The sequence below is a fragment of the Schistocerca piceifrons genome, chromosome X, assembly GCF_021461385.2.
Source record: "Schistocerca piceifrons isolate TAMUIC-IGC-003096 chromosome X, iqSchPice1.1, whole genome shotgun sequence".
Classification (NCBI taxonomy): Eukaryota; Metazoa; Arthropoda; class Insecta; order Orthoptera; family Acrididae; genus Schistocerca; species Schistocerca piceifrons.
This window is the reverse complement of record NC_060149.1, coordinates 116,885,031-116,900,824: the sequence shown is the minus strand read 5'-3', so window position 1 is coordinate 116,900,824 and position 15,794 is coordinate 116,885,031. Positions and strand designations below refer to the sequence as shown.

The 15,794-nt window shown below is 44.8% G+C and overlaps 1 protein-coding gene across 1 annotated transcript in view; it reads right to left on the bottom strand.

Annotated features, from left to right (window-relative positions):
* LOC124722964 overlaps window positions 1-15,794 on the bottom strand; it is a 355,252-nt gene that overhangs the window by 118,635 nt on the left and 220,823 nt on the right. The window contains exon 3 of the mRNA XM_047248133.1: window positions 240-375. Coding sequence (XP_047104089.1) covers window positions 240-375 — 136 coding nt within the window. The remainder of the gene's footprint in view (window positions 1-239; window positions 376-15,794) is intronic.

Sequence of the window (15,794 nt, the reverse complement as noted above, 5' to 3'; positions counted from 1 at the left end):
AAACCGGGTTCGTTTCCCGGTCCGGTACGTAGTTTTAATTTAAGAAAAGAATACAGATAATTTTAATGCCAGGAAGCTCCAAAAGAGCACATACACCGCTGTAGAGTGAAAGTTCCATGATTTGTGAAAGGTGTCTAGATACAATACAGTTACATTTTTATGCACTACAAACTCTTACAAACGCTTAGTCATTGACAGATTAACAAAAGTAAAAATGATGGCAAATAATCTTCTCTTACCGTACTTGACAGATATCTTCATCCAGTACATCAATCCTGAAGTCACAGAATGTCCCAGCTCTGTCTTGATTTGGGTAGCTGGGATTCACGAAGTATGATACCACTTCACTTGTTACATTTCGACAACTCTTTTCCACTAAAACAGAAATTTCAGAGGCTATGATAACAATTTGGTCGTCGTAGTCTTTCCCGAGTGCCCAAAGTACACTACGGGCCATTAAAATTGCTACAACACGAAGATGACGTACTACAGACGCGAAATTTAACCGATAGGAAGAAGATGCTGTGACATGCAAATGATTAGCTTTTCAGAACATTCACACAAGGTTGGCGCCGGTGGCGACACCTACAACGTGCTGACATGAGGAAAGTTTCCAACCGTTTTCCCATACACAAACAGCAGTTGACCGGCGTTGCCTGGTGAAACGTTGTTGTGATGCCTCGTGTAAGGAGGAGAAATGCGTACCATCACGTTTCCGACTTTGATAAAGGTCTGATTGGAACCTATCGCGATTGCGGTTTATCGTATCGCGACAATGCTGCTCGCGTTGGTCGAGATCCAATGACTGTTAGCAGAATATGGAATCGGTGGGTTCAGGATTGTAATACGGAACGCCGTGCTGGATCTCAACGGCCTCGTATCACTAGCAGTCGAGATGATAGGCATCTTATCCGCATGGCTGTAACGGATCGTGCAGCCATGTCTCGATCCCTGAGTCAACAGATGGGGACGTTTGCAAGACAACAACCATCTGCACGAACTGTTCGACGACGTTTGCAGCAGCATGGACTATCAGCTCGGAGACCACGGCTGCGGTTACCCCTGACGCTGCATCACAGACAGGAGCTCCTGCGATGGTGTACTCAACGACGAACCTGGGTGCACGAATGACAAAACGTCATTTTATCGGATGAATCCAGGTTCTATTTACAGCATCATGATGGTCGCATCCGTGTTTGGCACATCGCGGTGTACGCACATTGGAAGTGTGTATTCGTCATGGACATACTGGCGTATCACCCGGCGTGATGGTATGGGGTGCCATTGGTTACACGCCTACACGCCTCGGTCACCTCTTGTTCGCATTGACGCCACTTTGAACAGTGGACGTTACATTTCAGATGTGTTCTGACCCATGACTCGACCCTTCATTCGATCCCTGCGAAACCCTACATTTCAGCAGGATAATGCACGACCGCATGTTGCAGGTCCTGTACGGGCCTTTCTGGATACAGAAAATGTTCGACTGCTGCCCTGGCCAGCACATTCTCCATATCTCTCACCAATTGAAAACGTCTGGTCGATGGTGGCCGAGCAACTGGCTCGTCACAATACGCCAGTCACTACTCTTGATGAACTGTGGAATCGTATTGAAGCTGCATGGGCAGCTGTACCTGTAAACGCCATAAACGCCATTCAAGGTCTGTTTGACTCAATGCCCAGGCGTATCAAGGCCGTTATTACGGCCAGAGGTGGTTGTTCTGGGTACTGATTTCTCAGGATCTATGCACCCAAATTGCGTGAAAATGTAATCACATGACAGTTCTAGTATAATATATTTGTCCAATGAATACCTGTTTATCATCTGCATTTCTTCTTGGTGTAACAATTTTAATGGCCAGTAGTGTAGTTATTTAAAATAATTCCAGATAAAAATTTGTGTAATGCCATTATGATCAATACAAAGTACTTGTAAAATGGGAGAAAAATGAATGTGTGAATTTTAAAATTTTGTTATTATAACAAAGTTTCACTCATTACTGTAAACACATTTAATCCATTTTAAAGATATAGAGAACTCTGATGAGTAGCCTTTGTTATGCAAGATACACGAATCAATCAAAATTTGTTGTGTCTACACAAAAATTCATGCTATAATGGTTCAAATGGCTCTGAGCACTATGGGACTTAACATCTGAGGTCATCAGTCCCCTAGAACTTAGAACTACTTGAAGCTAACTAACCTAAGGACATCACACACATCCATGCCAGAGGCACGATTCGAACCTGCCACCGTAGCTTCATGCTATAGTTATGTGTTCTGCACGGTATTCTTTTAAATTCTGAACGTTAGTATTTTTGCTTGTTGTGTCATCAGACGAGAGCAATGTTGAAAATTGTAGGGACTCAGCAACGAGACACATTTTGCACTGGGAACACGTGGGAGGTATTCGTGAGTTTGGAAGGTAATATAGACAAGCCCTATTCTACAGAGCTTTATCTCACAGTTATCGTCGCCGCAAATTATCTGACACAAATGTTAGGAAGTCCCTTAGCTACATCTTAGTGGAGGTTGAAGGCAGCGTCCACGGTAGATGCGAATGCCTAGCCCTCAAGTTCGCACCGTGCAGCTGTTAATACGCATAAGATAACCGTCTTGATGGAACGCCTTATGGATGCGAACAAACGTGAATGGGCTGCTCCCCAATTGGCAGTGCGAGCCAATGTTTGCAGCCCTGTAGACTAGACTTGAATTCGTATCGAGGAACACAAAAACTGACTGCTAAATGAAGATTCTGACTGCAGACGTGATGGCTCTGCTAGCAAGTAATCCGCTCGCAAATATCTCAGGATCCGAGATTTAGGACTTACAAGGGAACCTCCCCATCGCACCCCCCTCAGATTTAGTTATAAGTTGGCACAGTGGATAGGCCTTGAAAACTGAACACATTCAATCGAGTAAACAGGAAGAAGTTGTGTGGAACTATGAAAAAAAATAAGCAAAATATACAAACTGAGTAGTCCACGCGCAAGATAGGCAACATCAATGAGAGTCTAAGCTCGGGAGCGCCGTGGTCCCGTGGTTAACGTGAGCAGCTGCGGAACGAGAGGTCCTTGCATCAAGTCTTCCCTCGAGTGGAAAGTTAAATTTTTTTTTTTCAGACAATTATTATCTGTCGTCCGTCCGTCCGTCCGATGCGAGGTAACTGCGCCGTAGTATGGGGACGCCACACCTAAACAAACATCGAAACACACACCGTCAGTCGACTACAGCGCACGGAAGAGAGAGTATTCCTGCTAACGAGGCTCCCTGGCTGGCAGTTGACTGTTCGCTACTGTGGACGAGAGTCCATTAAATACGTGAGATGTATTGCGTGGGCAATATGAATCCAGCAAATATAGCTCGCGACTTCAATAACAAGGTCAATGAATATTTTCCGAACCGTAAGGAATCGGAAAGTTCCTTAAGGGATCGAACGTATAGAATATATCAGAAGTGTTTTCCTGTGGAGGAATCGGTTGACCTATGACCTTGCGATCAAATGTTTTCGGTTCCCATTGGAGAGGCACGTCCTTTCGTCTACTAATCGCACGGTTTTGCGGTGCGGTCGCAAAACACAGACACTAAACTTATTACAGTGAACAGAGACGTCAATGAACGAACGGACGGATCATAACTTTGCGAAAATAAGGAAGTAAACTTTTCACTCGAGGGAAGACTTAAACCAAGAACCTCTCGTTCCGTAGCTGCTCACTCTAACCACGTGACAACGGCGCTCGTGAGCTCATACATTGCTTGATGTTGCCTATCTTGCGCATGGACTACTCAGTTTGTATATTTTGCTTATTTTTTCATCGTTTCACACAACTTCTTCCTGTTTTCTCGATTGATCTGTGTTCAGTTTTTCAAGGCCTATCCACTGTGCCAACTTATAACTAAATCTGAAGGGCGTGCGATGGGGAGATTCCCTTGTCAGGCCTGTCGATAGACTGCTGTGTGCCTAGCTCTACATATACCGGGTAGCCCTCCTAAGAGACATAAGGCGCCTTTTCTCTGATGTTTCGGCCGATATTTGCAATTTGCAAAGTTTAGCCGGAGTTGACCAGGCAAATACTGCTCATCATGTTTTTTCATGCGGCGCCCATTGTCGACGGAAAGCGTCGGTTTGTTTCCCGGTACACACAAACTGATTTGAAAAGTAGAATTTGACGTGCCCATTCTATAGAGCGGCCAAGAATTAATTTGGTGCGATATTTGTTTTATCGATATAATCAGTTCTCCAGAAGTGACCGAGCAGAGCTGCTGCATGGTGGTAACATTCAGTGCGGACCAGGGCAGTGGTGTCGCTGACGGAGAACTGGTTCTCTTGATACATATCGATGAACCAAATATCTCACTAGACTACATTGTGACCGCTCTATAGAATGGACACATAAAATTCCCTTTTTGAAATAATTTTTTCGCTAACGGGAAGAAAACCGACCCTCATCCCGGCGACACAGAGATGAAGCGCGTGATGAAAAGTATTTGTTTGGTCTGACTCCAGCTACACATTGAAAAAACGAAACTGCAGCTGCCAAAACAGCAGAGAAAATGTGCTTGATGACTCATAGAAGGAACACCCGGAGGAGGAGGAGATTAGTGTTTAACGTCCCGTCGACATCGAGGTCATTAGAGACGGAGCGCAAGCTCGGGTGAGGGAAGGATGGGGAAGGAAATCGGCCGTGCCCTTTCAAGGGAACCATCCCGGCATTTGCCTGAAGCGATTTAGGGAAATCACGGAAAACCCAAATCAGGATGGCCGGAGACGGGATTGAACCGTCGTCCTCCCGAATGCGAATCCAGTGTGCTAACCACTGCGCTACCTCGCTCGGTGAACACCCGGTATACAGGTTGGTCAGAATGTCTAAAAATCTAGCAAGAGTTTCTGTTGAGAAATAACTATAAAGAAAAAAAATTTGACACGCTGCGCCGATTCCGAGCTATTTAGCATTGAAGTTAGCCACTCAGGCTGGCCAAATTCAAGCGACCCAACAGAGACGGTGTAGCCAAACGTGTACGTCGTTTGCTTTTCTATATGCGAACAAGAGAACGATACAATGATTGGACACGGGATGGTAGAGAGGATCGAACCCGAGCCAAAGTCAGAGAAGTCTCGTGCGCTATCATCTACACCAGACCTGTTCAGGATGCGGCGGCTAGGTGAGGAATAGCGCTCCCGCTCTCTTGGCGCTTGGGGAGTAAGCGCTCGCAGTAAAATTGTGTGGTCAGACATTATGAAGAGCAGTGGAAAGGCAAAGAAGCGCAGCCTTCGAAGAGATAGCAGGTCAGCAACTGAAAGCAGTTAATTCCATAAATTATCTGGGAGTACGCATTAGGAGTGATTTAAAATGGAATGATCATATAAAGTTGATCGGCGGTAAAGCAGATGCCAGACTGAGATTCATTGGAAGAGTCCTAAGGAAATGCAATCCGAAAACAAAGGAAGTAGGTTACAGCACGCTTGTTCGCCCACTGCTTGAATACTGCTCAGCAGTGTGGGATCCGTACCAGATAGGACTGATAGAAGAGATAGAGAAGATCCAACGGAGAGCAGCGCGCTACGCTACAGGATCATTTAGTAATTGCGAAAGCGTTACGGGGATGATAGATAAACTCCAGTGGAAGACTCTGCAGGAGAGACGTTCAGTAGCTCGGTACGGGCTTTTGTTGAAGTTTCGAGAACATACCTTCACCGAGGAGTCAAGCAGTATATTACTCCCTCCTACGTATATCTCTCGAAGAGACCATGAGAATAAAATCAGAGAGATTAGAGCCCACACAGAGGCACACCGACAATCCTTCTTTCCACGAACAATACGAGACTGGAATAGAAGGGAACACCGATAGAGGTACTAAAGGTACCCTCCGCCACACACCGTCAGGTGGCTTGCGGAGTATGGATGTAGATGTAGATGTAGATGAATGTAATTACGTTCGGCGTAGCCTTAGACACGAACATACAGTGTTTTAAATGGATAGCAACCATTTCTTTTTTTAGTTGATGAAAAGTGGCATGACATATGGTCAGTGCAGGGTGCTTTATGTTTATAGTATCTACATCTACATCCATACTCCGCAAGCCACCCGACGGTGTGTGGCGGAGGGTACCTTGAGTATCTCTATCGGTTTTCCCTTCTATTGCAGTCTCGTACTGTTCGTGGAAAGGACTATTGTCGGTATGCCTCTGTATGGGCTCTAATATCTCTGATTTTATCCTCATGGTCTCTTCGTGAGATATACGTAGGAGGGAGCAATATACTTCTTGACTCCTCGGTGAAGGTATGTTCTCGAAACTTCAACAAAAGCCCGTGCCGAGCTACTGAGTGTCTCTCTTGCAGAGTCTTCCACTGGAGTTTATCTAACATCTCCATAACGCTTTCGCGATTACTAAATGATCCTGTAACGAAGCCCGCTGCCCTCCGTTGGATCTTCTCTATCTGATCTATCAACCCTATCTGGTACGGATCCCACACCGGTGAGCAGTATTCAAGCAGTTGGCGAACAAGTGTACTATAAACTTCCTGGCAGATTAAAACTGTGTGCCGGACAGCGACTCGAACTCGGGACCTTTGCCTTTCGCGGGCAAGTGCTCTACCAACTGAGCTACCCACTTGGGTAGCTCAGTTGGTAGAGCACTTGCCAGTGAAAGGCAAAGGTCCCGAGTTCGAGTCGCGGTCCGGCACACAGTTTTAATCTGCCAGGAAGTTTCGTATCAGCGCACACTCCGCTGTAGAGTGAAAATTTCATTCTAAGCGTACTATAACCTACTTCCTTTTTTTTCGGACTGCCTTTCCTTAGGGATTCTTCCAATGAATCTCAGTCTGGCATCTGCTTTACCGACGATTAATTTTATATGGTCATTCCATTTTAAATCACTCCTAACGCCTACTCCAAGATAATTTATGAAATTAACCGCTTCCAGTTGCTGACCTACTATATTGTAGCTAAATGATAAAGGATCTTTCTTTCTACGTATTCGCAGCACATCACACTTGTCTACATTGAGATTCAATTGCCATTCCCTGCACCATGCGTCAATTCGTAGCAGATCCTCCTGCATTTCAGTACAATTTTCCATTGTTACAATCTCTCGATATACTAAAGCATAATTCGCAAAAAGTCTCAGTGAACTTCCAATGTTATCCACAAGGTCATTTATATACATTGTGAACAGCAACGGTCCCATGACACTCCCCTGCGGCACACCCGAAATCACTCTCACTTCGGAAGACTTCTCTCCATTGGGAATGACATGCTGCGTTCTGTTATCTAGGAACTCTTCAATCCCATCACACAATTGGTCTGATAGTCCATATGCTCTTACTTTGCTCATTAAACGACTGTGGGAAACTGTATAAAACGCCTTGCGGAATTCAAGAAACACGGCCTCTACCTGGAACTCGTGTCTATGGCCCTCTGAGTCTCGTGAACGAATAGCGCGAGCTGGGTTTCAAACGATCGTCTTTTTCGAAACCCAAGCTTATTCCTAGAGTAGATTTCTAGCTCCAGAAAAGTCATTATACTCGAACATAATACTTGTTCCAAAATTCTACAACTGATCGACGTTAGAGATACAGGTCTATAGTTCTGCACATCTGTTCGACGTCCCTTCTTGGAAACGGGGATGACCTGTGTCTTTTCCAATCTTTTGGAACGCCACGCTCTTCTGGAGACCTACGGTACACCGCTGCAAGAAGGGGGCAAGTTCCTTCGCGTACTCTGTGTAAAATCGAACTGGTATCCCATCAAGTCCATCGGCCTTCCCTCTTTTGAGCGAGTTTACTTGTTTTTCTATCCCTCTGTCATCTATGTCGATATCTACCAATTTTTCATCTGTGCGAAAATCTAGAGAAGGAACTACAGTGCAGTCTTCCTCTGTGAAACAGCTTTGGAAAAAGACATTTAGCATTTCGGCCTTTAGTCGGTCATCCTCTGTTTCAGTATCATTTTGGTCACAGAGTGCTCGGCATTTTTTTTTTTTGATCCATCTACCGCTTTGACATAAGACCAAAATTTCTTGAGATTTTCTGCCACGTCAGTACATAGAACTTTACTTTTGAATTCGTTGAACGCCTCTCGCATAGCCCTCCACACACTACATTTCGCTTCATGTAATTTTTGTTTGTCTGCAAGGCTTTGGCTATGTTTATGTTTGCTGTGAAGTTCCCTTTGCTTCCGTAGCAGTTTTCTAACTCGGTTGTTGTACCACGGTGGCTCTTTTCGATCTCTTACGATCTTGCTTGGCACATAGTCATCTAATGCATATTACACGATGGTTTTGAACTCTGTCCACTGATCCTCAACACAATCTGTACTTGGGATAAAACTTTTATGTTGAGCCGTCAAGTATTCTGAAACCTGCTTTTTGTCACTTTTGATAAACAGAAAAATCTCACTACCTTTTGTAATATTTCTATTTACGGCTGAAATCACCGATGCTGTAACCGCTTTATGATCGCTGATTCCCTGCTCTGCGTTAACTGTTTCAAGTAGTTCGGGTCTGTTTGTCACCATAAGGTCTAATAAGGCTCTGAGCACTATGGGACTTAACTTCTGAGGTCATCAGTCCCCTAGAACTTAGAACTTCTTAAAGCTAACTAACCTAAGGACATCACACACACCCATGCCCGAGGCAGGATTCGAACCTGCGACCGTAGCGGTCGCGCGGTTCCAGACTGTAGCACCTAGAACCGCTCGGCCACTCCGGCCGGCGGTCTAATGTGTTATCGCCACGAGTATGCGAGGGTGCCCTGACATGGTTAGTGTGTGAACATAGAGAGAAAAGTCAAATGACAACTACATTACTATATCTTCCATACAGAAGATTATGGGCAACTGGAAGGCGAACAGCGAGAAGTGAAAGTTCAAAAATTAAGAAAGCGCTAGCCGGCCGCGGTGGTCTAGCGGTTCTAGGCGCTCAGTCCGGAACCGCGCGACTGCTACGGTCGCAGGTTCGAATCCTGCCTCGGGCATGGATGTGTGTGATGTCCTTAGGTTAGTTAGGTTTAAGTAGTTCTAAGTTCTAGGGGACTGATGACCACAGATGTTAAGTCCCATAGTGCTCAGAGCCATTTGAGCCATTTTAAGAAAGCGCTAGTAAGCGATGCGGCTGACGAAAATATTCCTCATAATGCGAGCGGAGAAATAAACATCTGAATAATCTTACTTCGAATTTCCCCTATGATTTTTATTTTGAGGAGGAACACCCAACAAATGAGCCTGTAGTTCAAGCAACTTATATTGCCTTTCAGTTTGAAAAGCGTTTTACGGTTTCACTGATTTTCAGTTGATGCAGACATCATGGAAACTGAGCTACAGTCAGAACTGTGACAGATGCGTGATAAGTTTAATAATAATCTTAGCGTCGCAAACTTTCATTTCTTCAACATAATTTTCCACGATTAACCAGTCTGCAGGTGGGGCTATGTTTCGATCTACGTACCTGTGCGAGCAACTTTTTAACGTATTGAAGGAAAGGAAATCTACCTACATACGCTTACTCATAGAACTCTTCGAATCAGCGGTGCTCAGGAAGTGGTATTAGACATTAATGTATTAATGAATAGCAAAATAAGTGGTATTCATTGACATTTTAAGCCTTAGAAAATAAATTTTCCACGAAACGCCTTAATCAGCCAGCGTTTGACAGTGCATCTCCGTAGAACAGTACATTCTCGTTGCTGAGCAATCTTTTTCCGATCCTTCCCTCCCCTGTCTTAACCTCGCCCCTCCTTTCGTCACCATATGCCGCGGTGAGTCAGCCGATTTCTCACTGCCCCGTGAGCGCGAGCCAGCTCGCACGGGTAGATCGATGAACAGGCCTGATCTATACTGTGAGAACAACTGACACTAATTGTATCTGACGGGCCATATTTGCGCGCACAACGGCCTGATTGGCTAACTTCAATTCTAATTAACGCGGAAACGGCGCAACGTATCGAATTTTTTTTTGAACAGTTATTGTTCGGCACAACATATTCTGCAACACCCTTACAAGTTTGAATGTTAGTGGCTACCCTGTGTAACACTATTCTAATCTCTCACGAAACTCTTGGGCTCCTGGTAGGCTATTGTAGCACACGCAGGGTGGTCGGAGGCCCTACTAACGTATGCGGATTACTGTGACATCCAGGTGAAAGAATACTTGTAGTGGACTAAGGGGATTCAGGAAATAGATTCGGACCACGGTGCACGCGCTGTTTTTCCGCGCCCGTACCTTGCTACACGGTGATTGACTACATAGACAAAAACCTTGGCGTTATAAACCCCACTATCCCTCTAACTTTATTTCGGGTCAATCTACAGCTGCATGTATACTTCTGGTAGCACAACAATTTCTCCCTATCCCTGTTCCATTCGTGAATGGTGCGTGGGATAAACAACTGCTGATATATCTACATATGAGTTCAACTGCTGTGCGGCGGGTCCCGGCGGAGGTTCGAGTCCTCCCTCGGGCATGGGTGTGTGTGTTTGTCCTTAGGATAATTTAGGTTAAGTAGTGTGTAAGCTTAGGGACTGATGACCTTAGCAGTTAAGTCCCATAAGATTTCACACACATATGAACATATGAACAGTAAACGATCTCGTGATGGAACATTGGATATTCTCTACTCTTCTACAAGGGGCGATCAAAAATTTTCGTCTGAGGGCGTTGCTGCAGCGCATATGCAAAGTAGCACAACTTCCATGCGGGTATATAAGCACCGACATGCAAGCAAGGGATTACTGTAGCTTTTGTGTCTGAGTTACGTGTGGTACATGAGGACGACTATGGCGGCGTTTTTATCCAATGCGGCCAAACAAGATCAACGTGCTGTTGTTTTTTCCTTGGCTGTCAAAGAACACACTGGTAAACATACGTCAGAGAATGAAAACTGTGTATGGGGAAAGTTGTCTACCGAAAACCACCGTTGTGGAACGGTGCCCCATGTTCCGTGCTGGCCGCGATTCGATAGTGGCTAGCGTTGCTGCCTCTGAATCTCGAGGTCCCGGGTTCGATTCCCGGCTGTGTTGGAGATTTTCTCTGCCAGAGGACTGGGTGTTTGTGTTGTCCTCATCATTCCATCATCATTCGTGAAAGTGGCTAGATTTGACTGTGTACGGACTGGGAATTTGTACGGGCGCTGATGACGGCGCAGTTGAGCATCCCACAAACCAAACATCATCATCATCATCATCATCATTGACGCAAGACACCGTCCCTATATCACAAATATCATAACGCAAAAGTTACGCCAGCTCAAGTGGGAGATCCTTCAGCTCCCGCCCTATAATCCTAATCTCTCTTCATTTGATTTATCACGCCTTCGGTTCCTTGGAAAAAGCCTTGAAGGAACGACGATCCTGTGGGACGAGGATGAGCTTCGGGCGGTTAGAGACTTCTCCCAGCGGCTAGAACAGTTGTTTGTTGAGCATCTCTGTAACGCTCTCTCGGTTAGTACACGATCTCGTGACGGAACATAGGATATTCTCTACTCTTCTACAAGGGGCGATCAAAAATTTTGCGTCTGAGGGCGTTGCTGCAGCGTATATGCAGAGTAGCACAACTCCCATTCGGGTATATAAGCACCGACATGCAAGAAAGGGATTATTGTGGCTTTTGTGTCTTTCTGAGGTACGTGTGGTAAATGAAGAAGAGCGAACTATGGCGACGTTTTTATCCAATGCGGCCAAACAGGAACAACGTGCTGTTGTCTTTTCCTTGGCTGCCAAAGAACACACTGGTAGACATACATGAATGAATGAATACTGTGTATGGGGAAAGTTTTCTACCGAAAACCACCGTTGTGAGACGGTGCCCCACGTTCCGTGCTGGTCGCGATGCTATAGTGGCTAGCGTTTCTACCTCTGAATCGCAGGGTCCCGGGTTCGATTCCTGGCCGTGTTGGAGATTGTTCTCTGCCAGAGGACTGGATGTTTGTGTTGTCCTCATCACTCCATCATCATTCGTGAAAGTGGCTAGATTGAACTGTGCGCAGACTGGGAATTTGTACGGGCGCTGATGACGGCGCAGTTCAAATGGCTCTGAGCACTATACGACTCAACGTCTGAGGTCATCAGTCGCCTAGAACTTAGAACTACTTAAACCTAACTAACCTAAGGACATCACACACATCCATGCCCGAGGCAGGATTCGAACCTGCGACCGTAGCGGTCTCGCGGTTCTAAACTGTAGCGCCTACAACCGCACGGCCACGGCGCAGTTGAGCATCCCACAAACCAAACATCATCATCATCATCATCGACACAAGACGCCGTCCCTATATCACAAATTCCATAACGCAAAAGTTACGCCAGCTCAAGTGGGAGATCCTTTAGCTCCCGCCCTGTAGTCTTAATCTCTCTCCATGTGATTATCACTCCTTCGGTTCCTCGGAAAAGGCCTTGAAGGAACGACGATTCCTGTGGGACGAAGATGAGCTGCAGGCGGTGACGGACTTCTTCTCGCAGCAGGACATGGTGTTTCACCATAAGGGCATCTTCAGCCTGGTGCATCGGCGCGATGATTGCCTCAATGCTCACGGCGATTTTTCCTAACTGGCGTACCGATTCTAAAGTGTACGGCTTTCAAACTGAAACTTTTTGATCGCATCTTATACTAATCCAATCTCATCAGTAATCAAGAATCGGTTTTACAACTGTTTTGCAAGTCACTTGTTTGATGAATGAATTATATTTCCTCAGTCTTCCGGTAAATCTCAGCCTGACATCTGCTTTTCTTAGAATTAGTTGTGTGTACTCATTCCAATTTAGGTAGCTCCAGACAGCTACTCCTAGGTAGTTTATGACGTTAATGTTTATAGTGATTTATCGGCAACAGCATTATAGAAAAAATTGATCTCTTCATCTATTTATGAGCGATACGTCTCGTTTGTTTGCTTTTAATTTCAACTGCAAGTCCCGGCACAACCATCGATCCTCCGCAGGTCTTCCTGCATTTCGCTGCAGTCCTATGACGTTGCAACCTTCCTGAACACAACAGCACTGTCTGCCAACAGCTTCATGAAGCTTCAGGCTAGGGTTGTAAAGCTACCGTCGGCTACTGTAGACTTTCAGGAGTAAGCGAGACTATCGTAGTTTTCCTAATAGCCTTGGTCAGTTACGACCGTAACCGCGTTAATCTCATTTCAATCACTGTGTCTGCATATGCGATTAGTGTCTTAGCATTTTCGCCTAGAACCAGAAGTGATGAATCGTTCATTAACTGAGTGAAGATATATAAAAGACTGCGTAACATACAGAACATCTCTGCTCTACTTAATCAGCCTCCTATCTGTTATTTAAAATTAAACAGTATTTATAACAAAATTAAAACTGTCAATGTTTAATTCAGGTTTTATACAAAAATTGTTGATTTGTAACGTGAAACAGAGAATGTGAAAAAATAAACAAAATGCAATACAGATGTATCGTGTGGCGCTATAAATCGCAATTTCATCAAAAAACAGTAAAATTAAAAAACCACAAAAAAGCATATCAAACAGCACAATAGCTCTTCCTTGAGCTTGTAAAAAACAGGTTTCTGTTTCCAGAATGGGATTTTCACTCTGCCCGTCCTCACAGCTTTACTTCTGCCAGTACCACGTCTACTACCTTCCAAACTTTACAGAAGCTGAAGTCATGCTTGGGTAGCTCAGTTGGTAGAGCCCTTGCCCTCGAAAGGCAAAGGTCCCGACTTCGAGTCTCGGTCCGGCACCCAGTTTTAATCTGCCAGGAAGTTTCAGGTTTCTGTTATTTATAAACAACTTTCGCACTTACGAATAACAACAGGAAACTCTTGCCTTTGATCATGATGAAGAAAGTTCCGTTGAGTACAAACAACAACAATAATTATATAGATTTATTACGTTTGTGCATAAAAACTCTGCATGCATCAAAAGTAATTGCTTTGGTTACATAAAACCGCAGAAGTTATACGATCAAATAATTTTTATGAGTTCAATATGCAGTTTATACTTTTACGGATATAAAATACGCAATGGACTAACACTGAGTGATGTTCAATTCTGATTATGTGGAATACAAACAAAATACAAAAAGAAGTCGTCAACTCCCAGTTTCTCTCAATACATATATTTATGTTTCTTCCCCTACCAATGCTACCAATACAGCCGATAATTCTACCATTTACTACGTCATTTATGTGCTGTACCAAAACTACCGAACCATAGTTTTGGTAGAGCGCAGATCTATTTCAGACGTTACCCATTACATGATTTATTTACACTGTAAGTAATATCGGCCTAATAACAGTCCCTTGGGGTAATCTTCAAATTACCGTTACATGTGTTGATTTCGTCATGTTAAGAACAACGCATTGTGTTCAGCCTGCTAGGAAGTCCTACATGCAGCCACATTCATTCGTGTCTATACCAAAATGGTAGGAATTTTGCTTTTGTTTTCTATACCCACCAACAGCCTTGCCGCAGTGCTAATATTGGTTGCTGTCAGATCACTGAAGTTGAGCACTGTAGGGCTTGGCTGGACTGGTGACCGTCAGGACTGCCGAGCGCTGTTGTCAAGGCTGGTGCACTCAGCTCTTGTGAGGCCAGTGGAGGAGTCACTTAACTGAAAACTAACGGCTCCAGTGACGAAAGCTGACAACGACCGGGAGAGCGGTGTGCTGACCACACGCCCCTGCATACTCGCATCCTGTGATGCCTATCGTCTGAAGATGACACGGCAGTCGGTCGGTACCTCTGGGCCTTCCGATGTCTATTCGGATGGAGTTTTATATACCTACAACGCACTCCGTTTGGTGCATTTACCAAAAATTTACACCAGAATAGCTGTACCACAACAAACCTAACACTAGACGTGAAGCACTAGGATTTATTCTGTGGCTGTACGACAGCAAAGCTGCTTCGTATAGGCATTAATGTTACAATACTCCTGAACGTTTTCGAAGCTGGCGTGCAACTGAGTACTTCCTATATAGTGCGTGGGTCCGTCGCATCCTAGTTCTCTATCCGAATTGGATTCCGGAAACAGCGATCGTGTGAGACCCAACTCGCTTTATTTGTTCATTAGACCCAGAAAATATTAGATACAGGCTCCCAGGTAGATGCTATTTTCCTTGACTTCCGGAAGGCGTTCGATGCAGTTCCGCACTGTCGCCTGATAAACAAAGTAAGAGCCTACGGAATATCAGAGCAGCTGTGTGGCTGGATTGAAGAGTTTTTAGCAAACAGAACACAGCATGTTGTTCTCAATGGAGAGACGTCTACAGTCGTTAAAGTAACCTCTGGCGTGCCACAGGGGAGTGTTACGGGACCATTGCTTTTCACAATATATATAAATGACCTAGTAGATAGTGTCGGAAGTTCCATGCGGCTTTTCACGGATGATGCTGTAATATACAGAGAAGTTGCAGCATTAGAAAATTGCAGCGAAATGCAGGAAGATCTGCAGCGGATAGGCACTTGGTGCAGGGAGTGGCAACTGACCCTTAACATAGACAAATGTAATGTATTGCGAATACATAGAAAGAAGGATCCTTTATTGTATGATTATATGATAGCGGAACAAACACTGGTAGCAGTTACTTCTGTAAAATATCTGGGAGTATGCGTGCGGAACGATTTGAAGTGGAATGGTCATATAAAATTAATTGTTGGTAAGGCGGGTGCCAGGTTGAGATTCATTGGGAGGGTCCTTAGAAAATGTAGTCCATCAACAAAGGAGGTGGCTTACAAAACACTCGTTCGACCTATTCTTGAGTATTGCTCATCAGTGTGGGATCCGTACCAAGTCGGGTTGACAGAGGAGATAGAGAAGATCAAAAGAAGAG